Consider the following 17,214-nt stretch of genomic DNA (forward strand, 5'->3'; position numbering starts at 1 on the left):
GTGAGTGTGGGCAGGTATCAGGTCCCTCCTGTGATTCATTCCCTAACTGCTTCTTCAGTCAATCCGTGGACATTGCACACTTCACTGGACATTATGAATTTAAGTCACACAGTTTGGATCTAATTTGGCACTTTTGACCACTAACTCACAGTTATTCAGATGTGGGAACATCCAGATCTGCTTGTGGATTTAAAAAATGCTCAGATAATCAAGTTATCCTTGTCTTGGCTTTATTTTCCCAAAGGACAGACTATCAAAGGGAAGCACAATCACAGATTTTTCCTGGGCTTTCCCAAAATCCTCACGGGAACCATCACATTGATTTCCTCAGGACTCCATTATCCATTGACCTGTGTGTAAATTTAATCAACACTTGCACAGCTCTTTGCACTTCCAGCGAGTTCCCTCTGTGTGACTCCGTGAATCCCTCACTGCTGGCGTTCCCAGAAAGTCAGGGTGACTCCGGGCTTGTTTTATCCCTCGCCCCCAGGTTCTCATGGATCACACACTTGAGATCTTCTGGGTTCAGAACCTGACTTTTGTACTTCTCCCCCCAGTCCTCCACGATGTACTGGTGATAGGGATCGTTGGAGTGCTCCCTCCTCTTGGATTTCACAGTGCTCACCAGGATGGCCACGATGATGAAGGAGAACATCCCAATCATCACCATCAGGTACAGGATGACGTAGTCAAAGTTTTCAGCAGCCACCTCAGCCTGCAGTTTATTCGCTGCTTCCGTCATGTTCCTCCTCCAGCTGTTCATGTAATTGAGGAAGGTTTCCTTGAAAATATCTTCTACTGCCCAAGTGAAGTTTTGCAGCTTGGTCATCCTTGCTAATTATGCTGCTAAAGACAATAAAATATTATTTTTTAATCAGATGTCTGTATTAAAAGAGTTGGTTTGGAGTATTTTGTCAGTGTTATGTCAATTATCTTGAAGGTGCAGCTTTAGCTCAGCTGAGAATCCCCATCTCTGGGAGGTTCAGTATGTTCAGAGACCCAAGAAGGTTCTACTCAGAATCCTGAGTAGAATAATTTGGGCTGAAGGGACCTTAAAGATCATCCACTGAGACCCTTGCCAAGGCAGGGACACCTCCCACTGTCCCAGGCTGCTCCAGCCCCAGTGTCCAACCTGGCCTTGGGCACTGCCAGGGATGCAGGGGAATCTGGGAATTCCATCCCAGCCCCTCATTTCCATCACAGGGAACAATTCCTTCCTAATATCCAAAATAAGCCTTCCTTCTATCAGTGTGAAGCCATTCCCTGTGGCTGTGGACCATTTGGGACAGTCCCCAAAGGGGAGGAGACACTGCCTGGTACTGCAAAGCTGTGTTTGATCCCATTTATCCCAAAATTCAGACCCCAGTGCTGCTCAGACCCCATGAACCAGGTGTGTGTCCCACAGGAGGAAAACCCCCCTCCAGCATTCCTTCTCACACAGATCCCATTCCCACAGGATCCCATTCCCACAGGATCCCATTCCCACAGGATCCCATTCCCACAAAATCCCATTCCTACCTGATCCCATTCCCACCAGATCCCATTCCCACCTGATCCCATTTCCACCAAATCCCATTCCCACCCAAAACTCACTCATTCCCACCAGATCCCGTTCCCACACAGATCCCATTCCCCCCAGATCCTATTCCCACAGAGTTCCATTCCTACACGATCCCATTCCCATTCCCACACAGGTCACTTTCCCACATAATCCCATTCCTACCAGATCCCATTCCCACACCATTCCTATTCCCACCCGATCCCATTTCCACCAAATCCCATTCCCACCCAAAACTCACTCATTCCCACCAGATCCCATTCCCACACAGATCCTGTTCCCACACAGATCCCATTCCCACCAGATCCTATTCCCACACAATTCCATTCCTCACGATCCCATTCCCACACAGATCACATTCCCACACCATCCCATTCCTACCAGATCCCATTCCCACACGATCCCCTTCCTATTCCCACCAGATCCTATTCCCACTTAATCCCATTCCCACACAATCCCATTCCCACACAGATCCAATTCCCACAGGATCCCATTCCCACACAGATCCCATTCCCACACAGATCCCATTCCCACCCAATCCCATTCCCACACAGATCCCATTCCCATTCCCACCAGATCCCATTCCCACACAGATCCCATTCCCATTCCCACACAGATCCCATTCCCACACAGATCCCATTGCCACACAGATCCCATTCCCATTGCCACACAGATCCCATTCCCATTCCCACACAGATCCCATTCCCACACAGATCCCATTCCCATTCCCACACAGATCCCATTCCCACCCAGATCCCATTCCCATTCCCACACAGATCCCATTCCCACAGGATCCCATTCCCATTCCCACACAGATCCCATTCCCATTCCCACACAGATCCCATTCCCACACAGATCCCATTCCCACACAGATCCCATTCCCATTCCCATTCCCACAAGATCCCATTCCCACCAGATCCTATTCCCATTCCCACACAGATCCCATTCCCACACAATCCCATTCCCACACAGATCCAATTCCCACAGGATCCCATTCCCACACAGATCCCATTCCCACCCAATCCCATTCCCACACAGATCCCATTCCCACACAGATCCTATTCCCATTCCCACACAGATCCCATTCCCACACAGATCCCATTCCCACACAGATCCAATTCCCATTCCCACAGGATCCCATTCCCACACAGATCCCATTCCCATTCCCACACAAATCCCATTCCCACACAGATCCCATTCCCACACAGACCCCATTCCCATTCCCACCAGATCCCATTCCCACACAGATCCTATTCCCATTCCCACACAGATCCCATTCCCACACAGATCCCATTCCCACACAGATCCAATTCCCATTCCCACAGGATCCCATTCCCACCCAGTCTGCCCCACTTTAATGTGGGCAATTCCTTCAGCTCTCCAGGCCAACCAAGCCCTAAAACCTGTGGGAGAATTCCCCCAAAATCCCTTTGTTTCCAGTCCAATCCTCAAGAACGAGGAGCTGGCTGCATGCAAGGGGAAGAGGCAGTGAATTTTCATTGCTAATAAAAAATTTGGGATAACTTCCAGTTCAGGAATTCAGGAATTCAGCCTTGTATGCACACATGGATTCAGGTGCACATGCAGGTGGATCCCTTTGCAGTTAAACCCTCACACATGCTCAAATATAAGTGATAAAGGCAATTAATGGAACTAAATGAGAAAATGTAAATGCAAACTGCCTTCACTGTCTGTAAAACCTGCTTTTTCCTTGATTTGCCTCAAAAATTTGCATTTTTCGAGAGGAAATAGACTTGTAACAGCATCTTACCTTTGCTGTGTCCTTCCCTGAGGAGATTCAGAACACTCAGGATTTTCCAACTCCACTGGATAATGGGATGAAACTCCCCAAAAGAGCAGGAATGTTTTAAGGAGCCTGCACAAGGCTGGGAGCAGTTGCCTGTGCAATAAGTGCCTTGCACTGCACGCCTTATGTTTATATTAAATTAAAAGCTGAATCTAATCTCACCTGGAAAGTCAAATATTGGCTGACAGCTTGCATCAGTCATCCTGTCGGATCTGGGATTGAGCCTTTGAGCTGATTGCTGCAAGTTTAGATATTGGAAAAGAGCTTTCCTGGGGAAAAGCAGGGCTGCAGCTCCATTTCTGGTGAGCCAGAAGAGTAAAGACGAGCTCTGTAAAATAATAATAATATTGTTAAGAATTGTTAGAGAGGAATTCTTGGCTGTGAGGGTGGGCAGGCCCTGGCACAGGTGCCCAGAGCAGCTGGGGCTGCCCCTGGATCCCTGGCAGTGCCCAAGGCCAGGATGGGGCTTGGAACAACCTGGGACAGTGGGATGGGATGATCTTTAAGGTCCCTCCCAACCTGAATCCTTCCATGTTTCTATGAATAAACCAGTAGCGCCAGCAGAGATAAGAACAATCATTTCCTTTGCTGATCTGGGCACAAGAGGTGAGCACTGAGCAGTCAGGCTGCTCAACATCCAAAGTTTCCTTTCCTTTCCTTTCCTTTCCTTTCCTTTCCTTTCCTTTCCTTTCCTTTCCTTTCCTTTCCTTTCCTTTCCTTTCCTTTCCTTTCCTTTCCTTTCCTTTCCTTTCCTTTCCTTTCCTTTCCTTTCCTTTCCTTTCCTTTCCTTTCCTTTCCTTTCCTTTCCTTTCCTTCCTTCCCTTCCCTTCCCTTCCCTTCCCTTCCCTTCCCTTCCCTTCCCTTCCCTTCCCTTCCCTTCCCTTCCCTTCCCTTCCCTTCCCTTCCCTTCCCTTCCCTTCCCTTCCCTTCCCTTCCCTTCCCTTCCCTTCCCTTCCCTTCCCTTCCCTTCCCTTCCCTTCCCTTCCCTTCCCTTCCTTCCCTTCCCTTCCCTTCCCTTCCCTTCCCTTCCCTTCCCTTCCCTTCCCTTCCCTTCCCTTCCCTTCCCTTCCCTTCCCTTCCCTTCCCTTCCCTTCCCTTCCCTTCCCTTCCCCCTTTTCCAATCCTCTTTTTTCCTTTTCCTTTTCCTTTTCCTTTTCCTTTTCCTTTTCCTTTTCCTTTTCCTTTTCCTTTTCCTTTTCCTTTTCCTTTTCCTTTTCCTTTTCCTTTTCCTTTTCTCCTTTTCCTTTTCCTTCTTTTTCTCCCCTCAGGATCAGGTGAGCACCATTTCCATATCCCTGCTGCAGATGTAAATCCTCAGAGCTCTGCTCTGTGGGCACCTCACGCATGAGCTGGAGCAGGAAAAGACAAAAAACTCCCAGAAAACCACACAAAAAGAGTTAAAAAAATAAAAAAAGGAGAATGGAGTGCTGAGGAGTTTGCTCAGGGAAATGAGACCACGTTGGGACATCCAAGGAGGGGGAGCGTGGTGGGATTGAGGTGCAAAAGGCCAGACCCAGTGTCCCCCTGAAGGTCACTTAGCTCAGGGTTTGTTGGGTGTGGAGAGCAGCGAGGTGCCCAAGGACAGACAGGGTGGGAAGGATTAAACAGGAGCAGGAGCAGACACAAGTGTGGTTTCCTTAAAAAAAGGATAAAAATTTCATTAAAAAATAATTTATGCATCCATTTATGTCATTAACCCAGTGGTTTATGATTGGTATCACTGATATCTGTAATGATTTTAAGAAAATTAAATGATATTTTATAAATTAGGGTGACACGAGGATTTGAAATATTAAAATATATCTTGAATTTCCTCCTCAAGGAATAAAGAAACTGTATTCCAAGAAATCAGCAAAATCAGGAAGTTTATAAAATGTAAAAGTGTTTGCAAAATTTTTTTGGGGTATTATTATTTATAGTCTTTATCTTTTACAGCAATACTTTGTATAAAATAATTACATTTTAAATATTTTTAGTTCTGAGGAAAGAACTGAGCATCCAGCAGGGCTGACCTTGGTGGGACTGAACCATGGAAAATCCTGAGTGGGAACTGAACCATGGAATATCCTGAGTGGGAATTGAACCATGGAAAATCCTGAGTGGGAACTGAACCATGGAATATCTTGAGTGGGAATTGAACCATGGAATAACCTGAGTGGGAACTGAACCATGGAATATCCTGAGTGGGAATTGAACTATGGAATATCCTGAGTGGGAACTGAACCATGGAATATCCTGAGTGGGAACTGAACTATGGAATATCCTGAGTGGGAACTGAACCATGGAATACCATGAGTGGGAACTTTCTGAACTAAATAAAAGTAGTTATAAAAGTAAACAAAGAGATTAAGATACAATACTATAAGTTTGTGTCATAACATGATTAACTAAAAAAACATACACTGTAATATGTCCATAAGACAAAATATTTGAAGATTAAGTAAAAACATATATATATATATATCCTTATGAACTGTATTTTATCAATCAATAATTCCTTAAAAAGTCTTATAACTAAAAGCCTTATAACCTTCTAAACCATATTATAACAATGTAAGCCATATTATAACAATATCACCCTTCCTACCCATGTAAAAAAAAAAAAAATAATAAACCACATCATCAGAAGCAGCTCAACAATCCCATCTCTAACTTATTCAAAACAACCCACAAATAAATTATCACACTTAGGACATGACAGAACCCTCCTGCCAGGGAGGGGTGGAGGTGCTGCCAAGGAAAGCTGTGCTGCCTGAGCCCAGGGATGGAGAAATCCCAGGCAGGAGGAGCTGCAGTGCCCAGCCTTGTTGCTATGGTTTTATGTGGTGCTGTTGCAAAAGCTCCAGGGGATAAATGAGGGTGTTGGCAGCACGGAGCCTCGAGCTGGAAAAGCAAACACGGATATTTCTGGCTGGGAAGAGCAGATGTGACACCTGGAATGCTCTTCAGGTGCATTTCATTCAGGTGTGTGTCCCTCAGAGGGGAAGAGAAACTTGAGGTGCCCACACTGATCCCTCTGAAATATTGGGGTGTTCTCCATTCTTTCAGCTGTAGTGAAAATATTGGTGCTGCAGCTGAACTGCAACAGCCTGTGGGGGTCTGAGGGCAACATCTGCCCAAAACATCATGGAAGGGAAAGTAAATGAGTGACAGCAGCAATGGCTTGAGGTTTTTGAGGGTTTTGGTTTGTTTAATTGGTTGGTTTGGATTTTTTTCCAATGGTTTGTGTTGGAAGGGATCTTGAAGATCATCCAGTGCCACCCCTGCCATGGCAGGGACACCTCTCACTGTCCCAGGCTGCTCCAGCCCCAGGTCCAACCTGGCCTTGGGCACTGCCAGGGATCCAGGGGAATCTGGAAATTCCATCCCAGCCCTGCCCACCCTGCCAGGGAACAATTCCCAATTCCCAATCTCCCACCCAGCCCTGCCCTCTGGCAGTGGGAGCCATTCCCTGGCTCCTGTCCCTCCATCCCTGTCCCCAGTCCCTCTGCAGCTCTCCTGGAGCCCCTCCAGGCCCTGGCAGGGCTCTGAGGTAGATGAGAAGTACAAATGTCACCAAGGACAGTCACACTGCAAGGTGCTGTCTGTGCCCAGCTCCCCTCTGCTTCCATGGAGTAGAAAACCTGAATCCAGAGCTCCTCTGCCATCAGTGGCTGGAGCCAGCAGCCCTGGTGGCATGGAGACCCCACTGTCCCTCATGTCCCTCATGTCCCTTGTGTCCCTCGTGTTCCTCGTGTCCCTCATCCAGGCTGCAAGCTGGGCCCTCTGCTCTGATCTTTACACACTTGACAGCCACACTCTCAGCCCTGGAAATAAAAGTGGGTCCTGATCCACTGATCCACTGATCCATCACATTCAAATATTTTTTTTTTTTGTTTTGTTTTCCTGGCATTTGCTGAGAAAAAGACAACCTGTGGAGCTGAAGCCTCACTAAAGAATCACTGTTAGACCCTCACAAGAGAGACCTGGAGGGGCTGGAGCGTGTCCAGGGCAGGGAATGGAGCTGGGAAGGGGCTGAAGAATTCCTGAGGGAGCTGGGAAGGGGCTGAGCCTGGAGAAAAGGAGGCTCAGGGGGTGTAGCAATAAAAGGGAGAAGCCACCAGGTCTGCAGGAGCTGTGGTTTCATCTCTGCTGTCAGGATTTGCCCTCCTGCAGCTCAGGTGGGTGTGGGCCTAAGGTTGTCACTGCTCTCACTGCTTCAGGAAACCAAAATAACAACAGGAAAACCTAATTTCACCTCAAACTAGCCAGGAGATTGTGCCACTCATGTTTGGATGTGGAATTTTGGTGAGCAAATGAGGCTTTCATCACCTTCAAGCTCAACTATTGCAAGGAATATATTCTCAAGGTGGAGTCAGCCACAAAAGGGCTCTCAGAACCCATGGCTGGTTCAGATTTGTCTCCTGAGTCCAGTTCTGGTCCTGCAGGAGAGACCTGGAGGGGCTGGAGCGTGTCCAGGGCAGGGAACGGAGCTGGGAAGGGGCTGGAGAGTTCCTGAGGGAGCTGGGAAGGGGCTGGAGAATTCCTGAGGGAGCTGGGAAGGGGCTGAGCCTGGAGAAAAGGAGCTCAGGGGGGACCTTGTGGCTCTGCACAGCTCCTGCCAGGAGGGGACAGCCGGGGGGTCGGGCTCTGCTCCAGGGAACAGGGACAGGAGGAGAGGAAACGGCCTCAGGCTGGGCCAGGGCAGGCTCAGCTGGGACAGCAGCAGCAATTTCCCCATGGAAAGGGGGCTCAGGCCCTGGCAGGGGCTGCCCAAAAGAGGGATTTCAAAGCCATGTAGATGTGGCTCTTTGGAACGTGATTTGGGATGTGGTGGTGCTGTTACAGGCTGGAGTCCATGATCTTACAGGTCTTTTCCAACCTAAACCATTCTGTGATTCCAGGTTCTCCTTCCTTCCACACAAGGCTCCCGAGATGGGGGCGTGAGGCTGCAGATGGTACCAGATGGCCAAAGGTTGGTGGTTTGGCCTCAAGGAGAGCTGAGGTTTTATTTGGGATTGCAGTGGGAAACAGTTCCCAGAAGCTGCAGCCCAGGTGTGCAGTGGTCACAGTTATCCATCCCACCTGCCACCTCTCACAACAACCCTTCCAGAGCCTGGACTATCCAGGGAATGGGAACTGGGAGAGGCAGCCCTGCTGAATCCCCGTTTCCCTGCCAAGTCCTGTCCTCCCGAGGCAGAGGGAGGCAGAGCAGCAGCTGCAGCACCAGGCCCTGGGTTTGGCAGGAGAGCAGAGCCCTGCCAGAGGCCACTGATTGCCACAGCTACTGTGGGCAGGGACAGCTCAGGGTCTGCCAGGGCTGAATTCCCACAGCAGAACTCCTGCTTTCCAGTTGTGGGAATCCAGGACTTCCCTCTGGCTGCCCTGGGATCCTGGCAGGGGTCAGGAACCCCCCTGGACAGAGCCCCCAGAGACACTGGCTGTGATCTCTGTCCATGGAAAAGAGTTTTCAATCTTACAGGATGAATTACCAGCTCTGAGTGTTTGATATCAGTAATAATTAAGTGTGGCATGGGTGCAAAAGTAAAATTTTAGGATTCTAGATGAGGGGTCCAAAGGGGACAAGATGGAGGAAATTGGGTGTGTCTTGTCCTTTTTCTCCTTCTTCATGCCCTCCATGTTTCACTGTGGTGTTGGCATTTTTCTGTTGGTTCAGGCTGGGGACACACTGTCCAACGTAGGTGACAGATATTGGCACGTTATTGTAAATCCAGCACAGGTAGTTTGTGGTATTTAATGTTTGTACCATCCCACTGAGGGCAGAGCCCCACACGCTGCCCTGCAGGACAGAGCTGCGGCAGGGCAGCAGAACATGTTAGAGATAAACAGAATAAACAACCTTGAAACCAGCACAGACCAATTATGGCTTCTTCTTTGGCAGTGGGGCTGACAGACAGAGACTTTCTACAATCCTGGAATCATCAATAGCTCAGATTCCGACATCCATTCTCATTCCTTCTCCTGTCATCTCCTCACCACAGTGCCCTGGAAGGTGGATCCAAGTCCTGAATCTCCTGATCCACCTTACCCCTTCTCCCTTCACACTGCTAAGCTGTGGGACCTTTGTGCCAGAGGTGCAAACGTTCCAAAAGAAGTTGACTCACAGAGGGAAAATGCATCCAGAGGGTTTGAGTAAAAGGACATGGTGTCCAGTCCCAGCGGAGTATTAGTCTGGGGAGGTGTGACCACATGCCTGCCCCACCTGCGTGTCCTTCCTTAATCCCTCATGTTTGTCCATCCCCTTGATGGATTTCTTCACCTAAAACCTCCCCGCCCTGTCTGGGAAAGAGGAGGGAGAGGCAGGAAGGAGGAGGGTGGGAAAAGGACAAAAATGCATGTGGAGGACAGGCTGTCCATGGGAAGCAGAGGAGACCAAGGAAGGATGCAAAGGTCACCTGGATGCTCCTGTCAGGCCTTCCCTGCTGGGGCAAAGGTGCTGGGACTTCATGGAGCTTCAGATGGGACAAGGGGAATAAAAAGGGGAGGGCAGGAGGGCAGCCAGAGCCTTTCTAGAAGGTTCTTCAGGGCTGAGAAGAGAAATCACAACCAGGAGGTACATCCTCATGTTGGTGGATTCCATGGATGTTGGTGTATTCCATGGGCATTGATGAATTCCACAGATATTTGTGTATTCCATAGACGTTGGTGTATTCCATGGACATTGCTGCATTCCATGGACATTGGTGTATTCCATGGATGTTGGTGCATTCCATGGACATTGGTGTATTCCTTGAACGTTGGATTATTCCTGGACATTGGTGTATTCCATGGACATTGGTGTATTCCATGGACATTGGTGTATTCCATGGATGTTGGTGTATTCCATAGACATCGGTGTATTCTGTGCATTCCATGGACATTGGTGTATTCCATGGACATTGATGAATTCCATGGATATTGGTGTATTCCATGGATGTTGTTGCATTCCATGGATGTTGGTGCATTCCATGGACATTGATGAATTCCATGGACAGTGGTGTATTCCATGGACATTGATGAATTCCATGGACATTGGTGCATACCATGGATGTTGTTGCATTCCATGGACGTTGGTGCATTCCATGGACATTGGTGTATTCCATGGACATTGGTGTATTCCATGGATGTTGTTGCATTCCATGGACATTGGTGCATTCCATGGACATTGATGAATTCCATGGACGTTGGTGTATTCCATGGACGTTGTTGCATTCCATGGATGTTGGTGCATTCCATGGACATTGGTGTATTCCATGGATGTTGTTGCATTCCGTGGATGTTGGTGCATTCCATGGATTCAGAATGGGTTTGATGGCACTGCAAGGTGGATCAGGATGGAGGTGCAGGGATACTTGGGCTGGTTTTGGTTCCAGCCCCACCAGCACGGATCAAAACCAAACTGGTTCTGCTCTCCTGGCTCAAGGGAAGCCCATGGAATTCCACAGGGAAGTGGGATGGAACAGCCCCTGGAATGCCTGAACTGGAGCTACGTTCCCATCAACGCCCACTTTCATGGAGTGTGCTGTTGGTAACCCACACGTTCATGGAACTACAGAGTTATTCCTGAGGAGTGAAGGACCTGTTTCCATAATTCCTCAGGAAAACAAGTGGCCTGATCCCCACAGGCAGGAGAATTCCAGCACTTCCCTGACTCCTTAGCAACACTCCTGTGCTTCCAGGCACATTTTAAAACAAGGCTGTTTAGAACACAGAGGGATGAAATCCCAGCCCTCCTGAGCTCTGAAAAAAATCCAGGACACACCTGAGCCTTTCTCTGTTGGAAGCTTTTCCCGAAATTCTCCTCTTGTTCCCCCTGCCATGGGAAGGGAACATCCCCTAGACCAGGCTGCAAACCAGGAACTCACAAGTTTACATATCTTAATCCCTTCTATTTTTAATGATTATTTTATTCCTATTACTAGTCAGGGAGGAGAAATGGATTGGAGTTCCACCTCAACCTGAGGAAAGATATTTTTCCATGGAGCTCTGGAACAGCTGCCCATCCCCAGAGGGATGGATTCTCCCTCTCTGGAGCCATCCCAAACCCACCTGGATGTGTCCCTGTGTCACTTGCTCAGGGTGACCCTGCCTGGGCAGGGGGGTGGACTGGGTGATCTCCAGAGGTCCCTTCCAACCACAACAATTCTGGGATTCTGGGATGGTGTCACTGGTGAGGTCCAGGCTGTGTTTGTGCCACAGGCAGGAACAGGAGGAACAAATCCTGCCAGAATTCTGAGATGAGCACCTGGCCACTGGGTACAACCCATGCTGAGCTCAGAGTTTGGCAGAAATATCAAGTCAAGTCTAGAACTGCTGCGTATTTTGGGTTTGCTGCACCCTGTAAGAGACTATTAAAGAAGTGCTGGTTATTTTTTACTTGATACAGCCCAGACAGGCTCATTCCCATTCCTGGGACTGTGATGAGGCCTGGCATTGTGGTCCCAGTGGGCACTGCACAGTCAGAGGGGAAGCAAAGGCCAGGTCAGGAGGTTTGAATGACCCCAAAAACCAGAGCAGCCACCCCACACGACCTCCAGCAGTGTCATCTTACAAGCCCGGCTGTCGGAGAAAATTCCACTTCCACTGCTGTTTATTTTGGCAGGAAAAATCCCAGTTTGACACACAACCATCCCAGGAGGTCACGGAGGCCAAAACTCATCCCAAGGCCGCACAAAACCCGGAGGCTCGGGGTTATGTGGGGCTTCCCACGTGGTTAAAGGCACGGAGAGCCGATCATTTCCAACCCAAGCAAGGCAAACAAGGGTGTCAGCACAGCAGTTAAGAAATCCCTGCCCATGAAACCTGGGATGTGTTGCATGAGCACAGGAACATTCCTCGTTTCTTGTTTCCTCCCCCTGCCTTGACCTCGGGCCCGTTTGCGATCCCGTTGCGCAAACGGGTCTTGCAACCCATTCCTGCTTCCAGCAGAAAATCCTCGCCTCTGGAAGGGCAGGAGAGGCCATCCCTGCCCTGGCACCCAGTCTGGGCTCCGGGGTCAGGGTCTGGTGTCACCCAGGAGACCTGGCACCCCTGGGAATGCTCTGGATCCCGCACTGAGCCTGCTCTGAGCCGGGCTGCCTTCCAAGTATTCCCTATGCAGCACCAGATCCCTCAGGAAGGTTCTGGAAGCCAAGGGAAGTCCTCATGCTGGTTTGCTGGGTCACATAGGGTCATCTCCCTTGCTGGGAGGGCTCCCAGGGTGAGGGGATGTGGGTTTGGGAGACAACCTGCACTCCAGAGCTCTGGGTATTCCCATGGGCAAGGAGGGCATGGAGTGACAGCACTGGGGAGAGATAATGAAGGAGGGCAGGGCTGGATGGGAGATTGGGAATTGGGAATTGTTCCCTGGCAGGGATTGAATTCCCAGATTCCCCTGGATCCCTGGCAGTGCCCAAGGCCAGGTTGGACACTGGGCTTGGAGCAGCCTGGCACAGTGGGAGGTGTCCCTGCCATGACAGGGGGTGGGAATGGGATCATCTCAAGATCCCTCCTAACCCAATTCATTCCATGATTCTACGACCTGCAGCAAATCCATGGAGATTTTCAGCAGCCTCCTCCCAGCTCCCTGAAATCCCCTGGAACCTTCCTGCCGCAGCAGATCTGCATTTAGGGAGGCAGGGCCGGCACAATTCCGTGCATCCTGCTGGGAAGTGCCTCTCCCTTGGAGCTGGAGCTGCTCCACACCGAGATGATTTCCTGAGTCGGAGCCTCCCCTGGGAGCTGGAGCAGATCCAGGAGGTTATTCCGGGTGAGCTGCCTGACGGATTCCAGCAGATCATTCTCTGCATCTCTAGAACACTCCTGGCTGGAGAACAGTAATCTTTTAATTGGATTCTCTCCGGATAATTGCCCTGCTGGAGCTGCTCATGTCCAGCTCTCCAGAAACACGTCCTGGCGTCTCCATGGAAGGCTCCAGAAACAGCTCTAGGAGAAAGCCAGGAAGTGTTGATTCACCTTGGAATTTCTCCAATACCCTGAGTGTGATGGCCACAAAAGCCTGGTTTATCCATTTATCCCACCAATATCATGGAAGTGCCTTTTGATCCTGCTTTTTTTTTGTTCAGTGCCACGTTTAAGAACCATGAGTTGAGTCTGGCGCTGCCTTTTGCTGACTTGAGGATGGAACAAGATAAAGATTTTCTTGTTCATTTTATCCGTTTTCATTAAAATTCATGTTCATTTTGAAAATAAATCAGATTCTCCACGCTGTGTCTGCAGACCTTGGTGTGTGTGTGAATCTGGGATTGTGTGCAGTGTCTGACTTGGGGGGGCAATCCTGGAGCTTGATTTTCAGGAATTTGCTGCTGTTCTAGTGGCAGGAAAAGCCAGCACAAGGTTCCTAATGCAAATTGGTGATAATAGACACCAGATTCCAGCTAAAAGTCAGGATTTGGTCCCACAAACACCCAAGAGTCTGGAGTCAAGTGGGTGTTTATTTATTTTCTCCTCATCTGCTCCAGTGACCTTCAGCTTGTTGTTCCTGTGGGAGCTGGGAATCAGCAGATTTCATGGGACAGACTCCTGGTTTTGCATGTGTGTCTCAAAAGATATTCCATAAGATATTCCATAATATATGGAATATCCCAAAAGATCTTCCAAGGGAAAAGCCAGCACTCACCTCGTCAGGGCAATAATTCAGGAATTTTGTTTGCTGAGGAGACAGAGCTGACTTTCCTGACTGCAATTCCCTCAGAAAGGAATCCAGACCTGGATCCAAACGCTGCCTCCCACTCACTCATCTGTGGAAGGAGCTGAGCTTCAGCTCTGGATGTTCCTCATGTTGATCCATTCCCATCTGAGCTGGGATTTCAGTGCTGTGCCATGAGTGCTGATCCCCAATGGAAAGGTTCCTCCAGGCAAACTGATCCTCCTCCAGAACAACTCCAAACATTCAAATTCCAAATTGTGGAATGGTTTGGATGGTTTGGCTGAAGACAAAGAGCCTTGAACAGGAGGGATCCCCATCTCTGGGGGTTGATTTTGCCAACCCACACCCAGAACGATCAAATTCTGCATCACTAAAATACAAAGACAGATCCCACAGCTCAGGGCTCACCTGGAGTAATTTAATCCCAGAAAGGAGGTCTCAACCTCTCATCAAACCCAGAGTTTCTCTTAAAACTGATCCTTAAAATGTCATCTTTTGCGCTTTATCCAGGTTTTAATTTTGATAAATATTCCACATATTGCTGAGAATATCAGAATTAAAGCCACAAGTGGTCAAAGTGGGTTGGGGAGTGATGTGTCACTTGTGTCCCCACTTATCAGGAGCCCAGACGTGTGGGGAGGAGGAGATTTGTCCCCATTCCTTCCTCCATAGGCTCCGTCTCTGTGCCTGGCTGAACACAGAGCCATTTGTTTGACCTCCAGCTCTGCCTAAACATCCTGATAAACCAGAGGGAGCATGATTAGATAAAAAAATATCTGGGACACTTTTGCCAGGGAAGCAGGGGAGGATTTAATCTCATCCAGAGACGCATTTTTCCATAAATCAGGACAGCAGGACGTCCCTTGGCTTTTGTCTTGGAGCACCCCAGAGAATGCAGGTCCCAGCTCCAGCTGGAATCACTGCTCTCATCCCATTTCCTACTGGGAGGGACAATTAAAGAAGCAAAATGTTTATCTTTCCCTTTAGAGAGCATTCCAGTAAAAAAAATCCATGTCAACAAAAAGTCCATGTCAACAGTCCAAATGGGATCCTCCTGCTGTTTACATACATAGATTAAAAAAAATTATAAACCAAAAAAAGCTATAAAAATAAACTATAAACCAAACAGGCCATGAGGAGATGGTCAGATAGGAAGACCCCATAAATTACAGGCATTTTGATTATTTGGCTGGAATGATGGATACATTCCTGTCTGGAATTCTCTAAGGTGTAGCCAGGTGCTTTAACCTGTCCTTTGATAAGGGATAATGATTTTAAACTGTCAGAGTATGGAATTAGATGGGACATTGGGAAGAAATTCCTCCCCATGAGGGTGGTGATGCCCTGGCACAGGTGCCCAGGGAAGCTGTGGCTGCCCCTGGATCCCTGGCAGTGCCCAAGGCCAGGTTTCCTGGTGATAGGACCACCACAGACTCCATAAATTCAAAGGAAAATGTGGATTTGCCGAGTCTCTTTCAGGAAAGCAAAGTGTAAATTTCATGGTGTGTCATCCACGTTTGTATCAGTGGGACTGAGGAACCAAAACACCTTTGAGAATTTGGGTGGTTTGTCCCATGGGACTGAAACTCCCAAAATGGGCAACGGAGCTGGGGAAGGGGTTGGAGAGGGAGTCAGAGGAGAATCCCCAAATCCCTGGGGCTGGAAAAGCCCTCCCAGCCCAGGGAGTCCCAGCTGGGCCCCATGCCCACCTTGTCCCCAGCCCAGAGCACTCAGTGCCACCTCCAGGGGACACCTGCAGGGATGGGCACTCCAAAGCTCCCTGGGCAGCCCCTGCCAGGGCCTGAGCTCCCTTTCTGCCAATATCTGTCATTTATGTTGGACAGTGTGGCTCTGCCTTGAACCAATAGAAAAGTGTCACCATCACACCAACACATGGAGGACAAGAAGAAGGAGAAGGTCAGGACACACCCAAATCTCTCCATCTTGTACCCCCTTGAACCTCATTCTAAAAAGCCCCAAAATTCTACTTTTCCACCCTGTATTAACTCAACTACCACACTGCTCAAACCCCTGTGGTTTGTAACTCCTCATACAGAGTTGGCAGCTTTTTCCACGGGCTAAAATCGAAGCCACAGGTGGTTTTGAGTTTGTGCCAGGGTCTCTGAGCCCTCTGCCAGGGTCTGGAGCAGCCAGAGGGATGTGCTGGGCTCCGACACCTTTCCATGGGGAAATTGCTGCTGCTGTCCCAGCTGAGCCTGCCCTGGCCCAGCCTGAGGCCGTTCCCTCTCCTCCTGTCCCTGTTCCCTGGAGCAGAGCCCGACCCCCCGGCTGTCCCCTCCTGGCAGGAGCTGTGCAGAGCCACAAGGTCCCCCCTGAACCTCCTTCTGAAGCAGTCAGAGGATTTCCCCAGGAAGGTTGGAGCTGGAGAAGCCTGCTGGGAATGCTGCAGGGCCGGATGGAGCCCCTTGCATGGGAAGAACTCCCCAAATTCCGTCGGTGCTCCCCGAGGGATCCTCACACACCCCTGGGGTCACTCCAGAGGCAATCCCAGCTCCTGATTTACACCAGCTGAGATGCCCTTGGCCTTTCCTCTGAATTCAGCTGAGTGCAGAACTGGAATCAACATTTTCCTCTTTTCAAACTGCTCAGCGCTGGAATTTGGCCACCAAAACCTGGTCCCTGCCACCCCTCTGAGTTGGCACCTTGGGTTCCTCACCTGCTCCTGCTCCCTGCTTGCCCCCAGCCAAGCAAAAGCAGGATTGTGCTGCTCCAGCCCGGCTGGAGCGTTTTTGGGAGCCACCACAGCGTGTCCCCAAAGAGCTGCGCTTCCATTTCCATCCTTGCATCCCTGCTCCTTCCAGCAGGACCGCGTCCAACTGCGAGCTCATCTGCATGGCCATAAATACACCCCCCCTCCAGCGCTGCTCCAGCCACTTCCACGGGCAGGAAAATGTTCCTGACCTTCAGCTGTGCCCAATCCACCCGGCTTGGGTCTGGTGAGGCGAGCACGGAGTCGTAAAAAAAAAAAAAAAAAGAAATAAAATTAAAAAAACCAAAACCCAACAAAGCGAGCAGCAGAGAAAACCCAACGGCGGCGAAAGGTCACGGTTCAAGGTCTGCTGCTCATTACTGAGGAACAGCACCAGGAACCGGCCTCATTTGCATAATTAGTTTCATGCTGGGCTCTGACACGTCCCAAAACCAGGGGCTGACATGGAGTAGGGTTAGGTTAGAAATTAAGGAGAAATTTTTCCCTTTGAG

The 17,214-nt window shown here is 49.4% G+C and overlaps 1 protein-coding gene across 2 annotated transcripts; it reads right to left on the bottom strand.

Moving 5' to 3' along the window:
• Positions 1–213: 213 nt before the first annotated feature.
• On the bottom strand, positions 214–3,490 carry KCNE2 (potassium voltage-gated channel subfamily E regulatory subunit 2). Of its 2 annotated transcripts, none has more exons than XM_030288031.4 (2): positions 3,330–3,490; positions 214–843 (listed from the first exon to the last, which is right to left on the bottom strand). In XM_030288031.4, the coding sequence occupies exon 2, from the start codon at positions 827–829 to the stop codon at positions 452–454; it is 378 nt and encodes a 125-aa protein (XP_030143891.4). In that variant the 5' UTR covers positions 830–843; positions 3,330–3,490; the 3' UTR covers positions 214–451. The 2 variants fall into 2 exon arrangements, with proteins under 2 accessions (XP_030143891.4, XP_030143886.4); XM_030288026.4 differs by having other exon boundaries at positions 214–846; positions 3,330–3,489.
• Between the last annotated feature and the right edge of the window lie 13,724 nt (positions 3,491–17,214).

Source organism: Taeniopygia guttata, chromosome 1 (assembly GCF_048771995.1).
Source record: "Taeniopygia guttata chromosome 1, bTaeGut7.mat, whole genome shotgun sequence".
Taxonomy (NCBI): domain Eukaryota; kingdom Metazoa; phylum Chordata; class Aves; order Passeriformes; family Estrildidae; genus Taeniopygia; species Taeniopygia guttata.